The sequence below is a fragment of the Chelonia mydas genome, chromosome 23 (genome assembly GCF_015237465.2).
Source record: "Chelonia mydas isolate rCheMyd1 chromosome 23, rCheMyd1.pri.v2, whole genome shotgun sequence".
Classification (NCBI taxonomy): Eukaryota; Metazoa; Chordata; order Testudines; family Cheloniidae; genus Chelonia; species Chelonia mydas.
In genome coordinates this window covers 19,248,669-19,260,091 of record NC_051263.2, presented here as the reverse complement: position 1 = coordinate 19,260,091, position 11,423 = coordinate 19,248,669, and the positions used below count along the sequence as shown (strand labels likewise).

Genomic DNA, 11,423 nt, shown 5'->3' with positions numbered 1-11,423 from the left:
GTCTCCCATCTCTCTGATTCCCCCCCATCCAGGACCCCCACATCACTGAGCCCCCACGGGGGCAGGGACAAGCAGGGACATTAATCCCCCCCAACCCCTCCCTGGCTCCATCATCCCTGCCCCCCCCACCTGCCCCTCTCCCCCCTCCCAGCTGCAGCCAAGTCCCCATTTTGGGGGGCGATGCCCACGCCCGGCCTGCACCCCCTCTTTCTCCTGGGCTCCCCCTCCCAGTGATATATCTGCCATTGGGTCTCCTGGGGTGTGGGGGGAACAGTAACGGAGCTAGGAACCTGCTGCTCCTCCTTTGGCCCCAGCAGCCCCAAGGGCGGGGGTTGGAGCCCACATGGGGGGGCGGGCGGGGGGTGCCCAGGAGTCCCAGGGACCGGGGGCTGGATGCTAAAGGCACAAAGTCCCACGCTCCGTCTGTCCCCGAGAGGGGCCGGGTTCTCCAGACGCTGGGGGCTCGGCTCCATGGAGGGGCCAGGAGGTGCCTGCATGATGGGGTGGGGGAGCAGCTGAGGGGTCCTGTGGGGCCTTCCATGCTTTGTGGCATCCTCCATTCCCTGCTCCCCATCCACCCCCATCCCCATATGCACCCCGCACCCTCCAGCCCCCCCTCCCCATCCACACCCTCTAGCCTCCATCCATCCTTCTTCCCTCGTGCCACGCGCCCCCTGCATAGCACAGGCCAGAGACCCCGCAGTTCCCCTCGGGATGCCCTGGCAGGATGATGCTGTTTTTTCCGGGGGGTGACGTCTTGGGATAGCGTCAGGCTGGGATGACATCAGAGTGTGACATCACAAGGGGGTGGTGTCACAGCGTGAGCAAAGTCACAAGATATGTTGGCATCATGATGATGTCATGGGGTGAGGTCACAGGGTGATGACCTCATAAGACTGAGGCCCTGTGGGCATGTATCATGGTGGGCTGATGTCACTGTGAGATGATGTCATGATGTGGGGGATGACATCACAGCAGTGTCTCGGGAGGATGATGTCGCAGTGTGGCAGGGGTGTGTGTGATGACATCAGGGGGCAGAGTCCCAGGGGAGGATGTAACCACGGATGATGTAATAGTGGGAGAGGATGACATCACAGCAGCGTCTTGGTGATGATGTCACAGCTCGGTGCCACGACGGTGTGACGTCACGGCGCTACGATGACATCGCGGCTCGACCCGGACTCCCGGATGATACCACCTTTAAAACTACCACTCCCATGATGCGCCGGGCGCTCCCGCAAGGCATGGTGGGATTGGTTCCCCCCCCGGCGCCTATAAGCTCAGACTCTCCCAGGCTGCCCCGCGGCGGCGCGGCGCGGAGCTCCCTGGGACACGTAGTCCCGCCCCGCGGGGAGCGGGAGGGGACAGGGACGCTCCCATGGTGCCCCGCGCGGCGGTCGGCCGCGGAGCCTGATGGGAAGGGCGGGCGCCGGGCCCCTGAGTCATGGTGAGGGGGGTGCGGACTACAGCTCCCGGCATGCCCCGCGCTGCGGGCGGGGAGCGGCCTGGGCGGCGGGCGGGCCGCGGGGCATGCCGGGAGCCGTAGTTCCCCAGTTCCCCTCCCCCCCACCAGGGCCGGCGGACTCCATCTCCCATCGGCCCCCGCGGCGCCGCAGCGGCCGAGCCGGAGCCGGAGACGGAGCCGAGCGGGGTAAGATGGCGGCGGCCGGGGCGGCCGGGTCGGGGCAGCGGCGCCCATTGTCCTAGGGGAGGGGCCGGGCCCCGCGCGCGCGCAGGTAACCGGGGGGATGGGCAGGAGGTTACGTGGGGGCAGGGGTGGTGTGGGGCAGGAGGGGGGGTCGTGTGTGGGGGAGGGGGTTGTATGGGGCTCTGGGGGGTGGGGTTGGATATAGTGTGGGGGAGGGGGTTATATGTCTTTGTGGGGGGTGGATAATAGTGGGGGGGCGGGAAGGGGGGTAGTGTGTGGGGGAGGGGGTTGTATGGGGCTCTGGGGGGTGGGGGAGGGGGTTATATATCTGTGTGGGGGTGGATAATAGTGGGGGGGCGGGAAGGGGGGTAGTGTGTGGGGGAGGGGGTTGTATGGGGCTCTGGGGGGTGGGGGTGGATACAGTGGGGGGCAGTGTGGGGGGAGGGGGTTGTATGTCTGTGTGGGGGTGGATAATAGTGGGGGGATGGGAAGGGGGGTAGTGTGTGGGGGAGGGGGTTGTATGGGGCTCTGGTGGTGGATATAGTGGGGGGGCAGTGTGGGGGGAGGGGTGTTATATGTTTGTGTGGAGGTGGATAATGGGGGGGTGGGAAAGGGGTGTGTGTGGGGAGGGAGTTGTATTGGGGTGGTGGATATAGTGAGGGGACAAGAAAGGTGTGGGGGGGGGAAGGTGTCGTATGGGGGAGTGATGGATATAGTGGGGGGGTGCAGTGTGGGGGAGCGAGTTATATGTTTCTATGGGGGTGCTGGTGGATATAGTGGGGGGCGGGAAGGGGGTAGCATGAGGGGAGAGTTATATGGTGGGGGTGGATATCGTGGGTGTGTGGGAAAGGTGTGTGTAGGGGAGGGAGTTATATGGGGCTGTGGGAGGGTGCAGTGTGGGGGGAGGGGTTGTATGGGGGTGGGGTGGATATAGTGCAGGGGATGGGAAGGGGGTGCGGTGTGGGGGGGAGGGGTTCTATCGGGGTATGTAGGGGGTGGGGTTGCGGTGTAGGGGGAGAGGGGGGCACAGTATGTGGGAGGGAGCTATGGGGGGTCTCGGGGTGGATACAGAATGGGGGGTAGAAAAGGGAGGGGGTGTGGTACAAAGGAGAGGAGGGGTTGCGGTGTGGAGGAGGGGATTATAGGGGGCACCGGTGGTGGTGGATATAGTGTGGGGGTGGGAAGAGGGGTGGGGGTACGGGTTATGTGGGGGTAGATAGGGTGTGGGGTGTATGAAATGGAGGAGATGATGGGGGGACCTTAGGGGTGGGGGTGATGGATACAGCATGGGAGATGGGATGGGGGAGTTTCCAAGTGGGGCCTGTGGAGGTGAAGGGGTTAATGTGGGACCAGTCAGGGTGGGGGTGTGACCAGGAGGGGCTGGGGCTAATCGGGTGGCGGGGGGGAGATTAACATGGAGCGGCTAATGGGGGGCCAATGAGGGAAGGAGAAGGAAGACGGGACAATGGGGCGGCTAATGGGGGGTCATTAATCTGGAGGAGGGGAGTGGGGGGCTGGAGCGGATGGGGAGGAAGGAGGGACAGGACTAATGGAGTGGGGGGGGTTAGAGAGGAAGGGGACTTGCTGGCGTGGCTGGGAAGGGGGGGTGATGCTCAGCCCCGGCTCCGAGCAGAGGAATGAAGCTGCGCTCACACCCCAGGGCAGGGGGCTGAATTCAGCTGGTGCACAAAGGCCAGGGCCTGTCTCTGGGGAGACTGCCGCCCCCCAGGCCTCGCTCAGCCACACAGCAAAGGGGTGGGGGGCCCATGATTGGGCTCCCAGGTCAAAGGAGGACTCTGTGGTTCTGTTTTCCCTCTTGAACTCACAGCTCCAGCCCGTGTGAGCTGAGAGCTGACGACTAGGGCAGAGGCATGTCCTGGCATGGGTGAGAAATGGGCCCTTTCCTCTCCATGGGGCACCAGCTCCAGGCCAGGGGACTGGCTGGCTCAGGGGGGTGGGGAATGGGGCACGAGGCCTTTCCCCTCTTGGGGGCGCTGGCCCTGATCCGGGGCTGTGGGTTGGGATTGAGGAGGTGGTGCTTGGCTGTAGGATGGATGCCCCTACCTTGGAAAAGCTTTTCTGGCATTAGAAGAGGACCCAAGTGCAGCATTGGGAGGGGCAGGGAGCCAGGACGCCTGGGTTCTTTCCCTAGCTCTGGCTGGGCAGTGGGGTTTAGTGGTTAGAGCGGGGGGGGCTGGGATCCAGGATGCCTGGGTTCTATCCCCAGCTCTGGCTGGGGAGTGGGTTCTAGTGGTTAGAGCAGGGGGGCTGGGAGCCAGGCTGGGCACAGTGGCTGCGTTGCTGGTGGTGGTGGTAGCCGGTGACCTCTCTCCGCTTCCCTGTTCGTAGGACCCTCTCTGCCCGCAGCCATGGAAGAGGAGGAGAATCCACCTCCCCTGGCACCGGAGGATCCAGTGGGGGGCAGTGAGGAGCAGGGGCGGCCAAGCGATTCCCCCCCGGACAGGGAGCCATGTCAGCCGGTTCCTCTCTGCACTGGGCAGGTCATCATGCTGGTAAGATCCATGGCCCTGCGCTGCCCACACGGTTCCAGGGACCTGGCGCTGCGCAGCAGCAGCTAGGGGAGACAACTGTTCCTGGATGGGATGTGGTGGGGGAACTACAGATCCCAGCATGCACTGCTGCCTTGTGCTCAGTGTGTGGGGTCTGGGAACTACAGATCCCAGCATGCACTGCTGTCTTGAGCTCAGTGTGTGGGGCCTGGGAACTACAGATCCCAGCATGCACTGCTCCCTTGAGCTCAGTGTGTGGAAGGCCCTGGGGACTGCGGATCCCAGCATGCACTGCTCTGCTCCACTTCAATGGGCCTGGTCTGCTGGGTTTCCTGCCCAAGTGGAGTCCCATTTTGGGGTGCCCCTGGTACCTCCCTTTGCGCTAGGAGTTCTTTGCCTAGGGCGCCTCCAGTGGGTGGAGGCTGGGTCGGCGGACAGCCCGTCCAGTGTTCCCCAGCCCGTCTCAGGGGACGCGCTTGGGGGGCTAGCTGGAGAGCCCCTGCTAACCAGCCCCCTCTCTCCTCAGAAGGCCCTGCAGCAGGTGGTGAGCGGCAGCTTCCAGAGCGAGCGGCCAGGCCGGGCCAGCGAGAAAGGTACGGACCGGGGCGCAGCGGGGTGGGGACCTGGGGAAGACCAGCCCCCAGCTGGGGATCGGGTCTGGGCCTGCGTCAGGAATACCCAGCCCCCGCCTCCTTTTTGAGCTAGACCCCCATGGCTTCCCCATCTGCACCCCCGGCGACGGGCCCGAGGGTAGCGGGGCCGACCCTGTGTCCCTGTTGCAGATGCGGAGAGGAAGAAGATGAGCCGGAAGAAATGGTGTCGGAGCCCCCGGGCGGATGGGCCTGGCAGTGGCAAGGGGGGCACCGGGGACCCTATGGGCACGTGTGACCGGAGCAGCACTGTGAGTGACCCTGATCAGCCTGGACCCCCAGCGCATGGGGACTAGGGGTGCCAGCCTCCCTTGCGCTCGGTGTGTGCAGCCCTGGGAACTGTGGGTCCCAGCATGCACGCCTCCCTCAGCCCCCTGCCTGCGGATCCACGTCCCGGCCTGCGGGTCCGGCCCCCGGCCTGCGGGTCCCTCCCTCGGCCCCAGGCGAGCGGATCCGGGTCCCGGCCTGCGCCGCCGCTTCTGCTCTCTGTGTGGGGGGCGAGGGGGTATCCAAGTCCCAGCATGCACTGCTCTTTCCCATCCCAGTGGTGGGGGGCTGTGAATGCTGGGGGCTGTGGCCTGGGAAGCAGCTGCACCGGGGCAATCCTGGGGGCTGTGGCCGTGGAGAGGGGGTGGCCCCCTGCTGGCCCTGCCCAACCTCTGTCGTCTTCTCACCAGGTCCCCGAGGCCCTGGGTCTGTTCTCTGGCCTGGCAGGGGCCCTGCAGTTCCTGCAGAGATCATGCACCGCCTCCGTGCAGACCCGGCTCCTCCTGGGGCCCCCGGCCATCTGGTAAGGGCAGATCCTGTGCACCCCAGCTTGGGAGGACACCTGGGGAGTGGGGTCACAGTAGCGGAGCTGGGAGCCAGGACTCCTGGGTTCCATACCTGGCTGTGGGAGGGGAGTGGGGGTGCTCGTGTTTGGAGAAGGGGGCTGTCAGAGGAGGTAAGGGTGTCATACTGCCCAAGGGGTGGGGGGGCCGAGGTGTGTGTCTCTGGTGAATGGGGAGCTCTTGTGGATGACATGAATTCACTGGTCTCAGCAGAGGCCCACTTGTGTCACAAAGAGCCACATAAGGGGAGTGGGTCCCCAGCCCTCAGGGCGGTGCGCAAAGCCCCACTCCAGCGTGGGGTGAGCAGCTCAGGCTCTGACCGGCCTCTCTTCCTCCTGGCAGCGGGGACGCAGAGCCGGACGAGGTGGAGCTGGTGGCCGAGGTACGGCTAGGGGATGTGGCCGCTGCGTCCGGCATCTTCAGGAGAGAACGGGCCTGGAGGGTGCACAAATCAGGTAGGGGCAGGAGTGGGGAGGACGGGACACGGGGCCTTTCCCCTCTAGGGGGCGCTGGCTCCCCTCTGGCCCCAAGACTGGGGCTGGCTGGCTCCGGGGGAGGCGGGGAATGGGACATGGGGTCTGTCCTGTCTCAGGGGCACCGGTTCCCATCCAGACCCAGGGTGGGGACTGGCTGGCTCAGTGGGGTGGGGAATGGGACACAGGGTCTGTCCCCGCTGAGGGGCACCAGCCCCAGGGTGGGGGGAGCAGGCGAGATTCTGGGGGTGGGGTACCAGGCCGGTCCCATTGCTACCCCCATCCCTCCTCTTTGCATTTCCCTGCAGCCTCCTTACCTGGCCCCTTGGCGCCATGCTGGAGAGGAGCCGGCAGCCTCCCTGCCGCCCTGGCCCCGCCTTCCGGCCCCCTGGACCTTAAGTGGCCACACAGGACTCATGGGGGCGCAGCCTCGCTCCCCGGCACGGGCAGGACTCGGCGCGTCCCCGGCCGCTGGGCTGTGGCCCTGGGCACTGGCACGGGAGTCTCCAATGGGCAGCAGCGGCCCCAGGCCCCAGCAGGCAGGGACCCGGAGGCCCAGCGCTCCCAGCCGCCCCCCACCAGTGCCCTGGAGAAGGCCGATTCCAGCTCGTCGTCGTCCTCCTCCTGCTCCTCCTCCTCGTCATCCTCCTCCTCCTCCCAGCAGGCAGCGCCCCCTGGGGGCGGGGACAGCAACCCCTGCCCCCTGCGCTCGCCAGACCTGGATATTTATGATCCCTTCCACCCAACGGACGAGGACAACCCCGGCGGGGACTTTGGCTATGCAGCCTCGCCCGGCAAGCAGCAGGACCAGAAATACGACCCCTTCGACCCCACTGGCTCCAACCCCAGCTCCTCCCGCAGCAGCCCCTCCCCCGACGAGGAGGAGGAAGAGGAAGAGGAGGAAGAAGAGGACGACGCCGCGGCTGCCCCCCGGCCCGACATGTCCCACAGCATCAGCCGCATCTCGGAGACCCTGGCCGGCATCTACGATGAGAACAGCTTGAGCCAGGACTTCCCCGGCTCGGAGAAGGGGCGGGAGGAGGCGGAGCCCAGCGAGGCACCAGTGGCTGGTGGCCGGCGCCCCGAAAAGGAGCTGGCGGCCGGGGCCGACTCCACCCTGCCCGAGGAGGAGAACGCGTCGGAGCAATCGGATGGGGCCCCTGAGCCACCCCCGGAGCCACGGCGCCGTGTCTTCGTGGTGGACCTGGCCAGCAAGAGCCGCTCGGAGGCGGAGGCCAACCCCAAGCTGGAGGGGAAGGTGTCGCTGGAGGTGGTGACGGCTGGAAACCCCAAGGCACCAGCACGGGGGGAGAAGGGCCCTAAGGCGGGCCGGCACCGGGGCGGGCGGCGCCCCTCTCTGGACTGGGCCGGCGCCGACTCGGAGATCGAGGAAGGTGAGATCGTGCAGCCAGAGGATGAACGCTACAGCCCCATCCGGCTCTTCCGCAGCCGGTGCCGGCCAGTCGAGCAGCGCCCCCTGCGGGTGGCAGAGGGGGACGATTTCCTGTCTCTCCACGCCGACTCGGACGAGGAGGGAGACTTCGGCGAAAGCCAGCCCGAGCCCCGGTGGAAGGCGGCTGCTGACCTGCGGCGCAAGATCCTGACGCAACGCCGCGAGCGGTACCGCCATGACTCACCCAAGCACTCGGGCTCCAGCTCGGGCTCCCGCAAGAAGGCCAAGCGGTCCCGTGAGCGCCGGCCCCCCAAGGCCAAGGAGCCCCGCGCCGGACCCTGGCCCCCCAAAAAGAAATCCAAGTCGCGCTCAAAGTCCAAGGAACGCCGGCGGTCCCGGTCCCGCCGGCGCGGCTCCCGCTCCCGGTCCCGCCGGCGCGGCTCCCGCTCCTGGTCGCCCTCCCTCAGCACCAGCCTGTCGGCCATGGGATCGGAGCGGCGCCGGCGGTCACGGGAGAGGCGGCGGGGCCGGCGCTCGCGCTCAGGGAGCCGGGCGCGGCACAAGGAAAAGCACCGGGACGGTGGCGGTGGCAAGAAGAAGAAGAAGCAGCAGCGCTCCCGCTCCCGGGAGAAGCGGCCGCCCCGCGACAAGGAGCGCGAGGTGCACGTCCTGGAGGAGCCCAAGGCGGAGGAGCGCCGTCGGGACGCACGCACTGTCGTGCCGCCCTCCATCCAGGACCTCAACGACACCGACCTCTTCACCATCAAGAGGACCATCACAGTCAGCCGGCAGGATGGCTCCCCGGAGCCGGCCAAGCGGGAAGTGCTCTACGACTCGGAGGGGCTGAGCTTCGAGGGCTGCTTCTCAGATCGCGAGCCCGCCGAGGGGCCCCGGCATTCGAGCAGCAAGGGGGAAGGGGGGCTGCCCCGCAAGGAGCGGCCGGAGGAGGAGGCCAAGCCGCCCAAGGAGAAGGAGCGGAAGCGGGGATACACGGAGGAGCGCCCCGCGCCCCGCGAGAAGTCCAAGAAGAGGTTCAAGGAGGCGCCGGGCCGGTCGGCACCCGAGGTGGGCAAGGCGGAGAAGGAGAAGTCGCGGCCGGAGCGGGAGAAGCCCCCCCGGAAAGCCAAGGCTGGGCACAAGGACAGTGGCAAGGCAGGCGGCTCGGGCCGCAAGGTCAAGCTGCAGTCCAAGGTGGCGGTCCTGATCCGCGAGGGCGTCAGCAGCACCACGGTCTCCGGCAAGGAAGGGGGCTCCATCGGCATCAAGTTCAGCCGGGACAAGGAGAGCCGCTCACCCTTCCTCAAGCCGGAGGAGAAGGGGCCTGGGGCCGACGCCAAGGCGGAGCCGGCCAAGGAACCGGGTGTGAAAGCCAAGAAGGTCAAGGGGCTGAAAGCCAAGGCTGGGCTGAAGAAGGCCAAGGGGCCGGGGGCCAAGACCAAGGGGCCCTCGGAGGCCAAGAAGAAGAAGAAGCTGAAAGCCAAGACGGGGCTGAAGAAGTCCAAGGCGGACAGCTGCAGCCAGGGGGCCGGGAGCCCGCCTGCCCCCGCCCCGGAGCCGGCGGAGGGCGCCTGCTCCCCACGCAGCCCCCCGCCCAAGCCGCCGCCCGCCCCGGCCGAGCAGGAACTGACCCCCGACTCGCAGACGGTGGACAGCAGCTGCAAGACGCCCGACGTCTCCTTCCTGCCCGAGGAGGTGGCCGCGCCCGTGCCCGGCGAGCAACAGAGGGCGCCGGCGGGCGAGGCCCAGGCCGACAGCCTCTCCGAGCCCAAGGAGGAGCCCGCTCGTGTCCCGCCCCCGCCCCCGGCCCCCACAGCCTGGAACTTGCAGGGGGGCGTGGACTGCACCACCAGCAGCGTCCTGGCACGTAGGTGACAGGGAAGGGGGTGCCCTGAGGGGGGCCGGCTGGGATGTGGGGGGTGGAGGGGGAGCTCCAGACTGGGGTGGGGGAGGCAGGGCATGGGGGTTGGGTCTGCCAATGCTGGGGAGCCGTGGGGGAAGCAGTGGGGTGAGGGCCGTCCCCTCTCTGACTGCCTCCCCGTCTCTCACCCAGTGACCGCCCTGCTCTTCAAGATGGAGGAAGCCAACCTGGCAAGCCGGGCCAAGGCCCATGAACTGATCCAGGCCACCAACCAGGTAGGCAGCGCTCTCCTTGGCCAGCGCCCCCTTGCGGCGCTGTGGGGTAGGGCTCAGTAGAGGGTGCTCTCCCTGGCCAGCGGGGCTGGGCCCGGTGCCCCCGTGTGGCGCTAGGGGGCGCCATGCTGCCAGGAGTGGGGCTGAGCTCAGTAGGGGGCCTCTCACCAGCTATGTCATGACACTAATTGTCGACCTGAGCCCGGAGTTGGCCTGGGAACCCCGGCGTCCTGGCTGAACCCCCACATGGGGGATTGTCTGCTCCTGATTCTGTCTACCCAGCCCCCCCGTCCCGCCCTGGCGGGACCGCATCTCCACATTGGGCGAGGGGTCCCCGTATACCTAGCCCCCGCGCCCCACCTGGTGCTGGGGCCCCGTCTGAGCCTAACCACCTTCTCTCCCCCTAGATCCTGAGTCACACCAAACCCTCCACATCCTTAGCCGGCTCCCAGGTGCCTGCACCGCCTCCCACCCACACGGCCGCCCCCTACCTGCTGCACGGCTCCCTGCCCCTGGTGGGCTGCAGCTCCACACCCCCGACCCCCACCGGGCTGCCTGGCACCCTCGGCCCGGCCTCATCGGGCCCTGGCAGTGGGACGCTCTTTGGCACCGGCTCCGGCAGCGACCTGGGCAAGCGGGACGGGAGCACCAGCTCCGACGGGCGCGGGGACACTGATAAGGTTAGTGGGCGGGGGGGCTTGTTTGAGCGCTGGGGTGGGGGGGAGGGTGTTCCCACAATGCATTGAGGAGGTGGTAAGCTTGGCAGTGGTGGTGGGAGGCAGGGGGTACTGGCCCCAGGGGGGACGATTTGGGGTCTGTCCCGGTCTGTGAGATGCCGGGGGGGGCCCTGACCGTGCGGCATGGGGAGCCCCCTCCCTGGTGTGCTGACCCCTCCCCCTGTTCCCCCCCAGTACCTGAAGAAGCTGCACACGCAGGAGCGGGCGGTGGAGGAGGTGAAGCTGGCCATCAAGCCCTACTACCAGAAGAAGGAGATCACCAAGGAGGAATACAAGGACATCCTGCGCAAGGCGGTGCACAAGGTGGGGCTGAGGGCTGTGGGGGCTGGAGATAGCGGGGGCTCAGGCTTGGCTGCCCCCCACCCTCACTGACTTCCATTGTGTCCCTCGTCCCCCCCACAGATCTGCCACAGCAAGAGTGGGGAAATCAACCCAGTGAAGGTGAACAACCTGGTACGGGCCTACGTTCAGCGTTACAAGTACTTCCGGAAACACGGCCGCCGCATGGAGGAGGAGCCGGGGGGCCCCAAGGACCTGGGGGCGCTGGAGAAGGCCTCGCTCCCCATGCCCCCCCTCTGAGCCCGGCGGGGGGCCCACCCCCCCATCTTCGTCTCTAGCTAACTTGGACCCCCTTATGCAAAAGGGGAGGGGGCCCTGGAATGCGGGGCGCTCGTGAGCCGTTGCAGCGCGACTTCCCCCCAGCCCCCCCAGACTCTGAATGGTTTTAAACAGGAACAGTTTTACTCTGTACATATGGCTGGGCTGGACTTGGGGGGGGCGCGGGCCTGGCTGGGGGGGCCTGTTCGCGGGCTACTGTCCCCCCGACTTCCCCCATTTTACTCATGTTAGCATGTTTTTATTTGGATTCCTCCCTCCAGGGAATGGGGGGACCCCTCTCATCCAGCCTCCCCTACCTCCAGCTGCCCTGGGGGGAGGAGCAGCCAGCAGCTCTCGTGGTGCAGACGCCCCTCCGCAGCTGGTGCCCCCCATTTCTCTGCCCCCCATCTCTGTATCTCCCTTTCTGTCTCTTCATAAACTGCGTTAGCCACTTG

The 11,423-nt window shown here is 67.0% G+C and overlaps 1 protein-coding gene across 5 annotated transcripts; it reads left to right on the top strand.

The window, feature by feature from the left end:
- Positions 1-1,515: 1,515 nt before the first annotated feature.
- SCAF1 (SR-related CTD associated factor 1) lies at positions 1,516-11,423 on the top strand. 5 transcript variants are annotated; one of them, XM_043534315.1, is made up of 11 exons: positions 1,516-1,651; positions 4,016-4,161; positions 4,685-4,751; positions 4,941-5,059; positions 5,486-5,598; positions 5,981-6,093; positions 6,420-9,368; positions 9,555-9,637; positions 10,042-10,314; positions 10,546-10,674; positions 10,774-11,423. In XM_043534315.1, exons 1-11 carry the CDS (start codon positions 1,531-1,533, stop codon positions 10,948-10,950), a joined length of 4,290 nt encoding a protein of 1,429 aa, XP_043390250.1. In that variant the 5' UTR covers positions 1,516-1,530; the 3' UTR covers positions 10,951-11,423. The 5 variants fall into 5 exon arrangements, with proteins under 5 accessions (XP_043390250.1, XP_043390249.1, XP_043390248.1 ...); XM_043534314.1 differs by having other exon boundaries at positions 3,998-4,161; positions 4,688-4,751; XM_043534313.1 differs by having other exon boundaries at positions 3,998-4,161.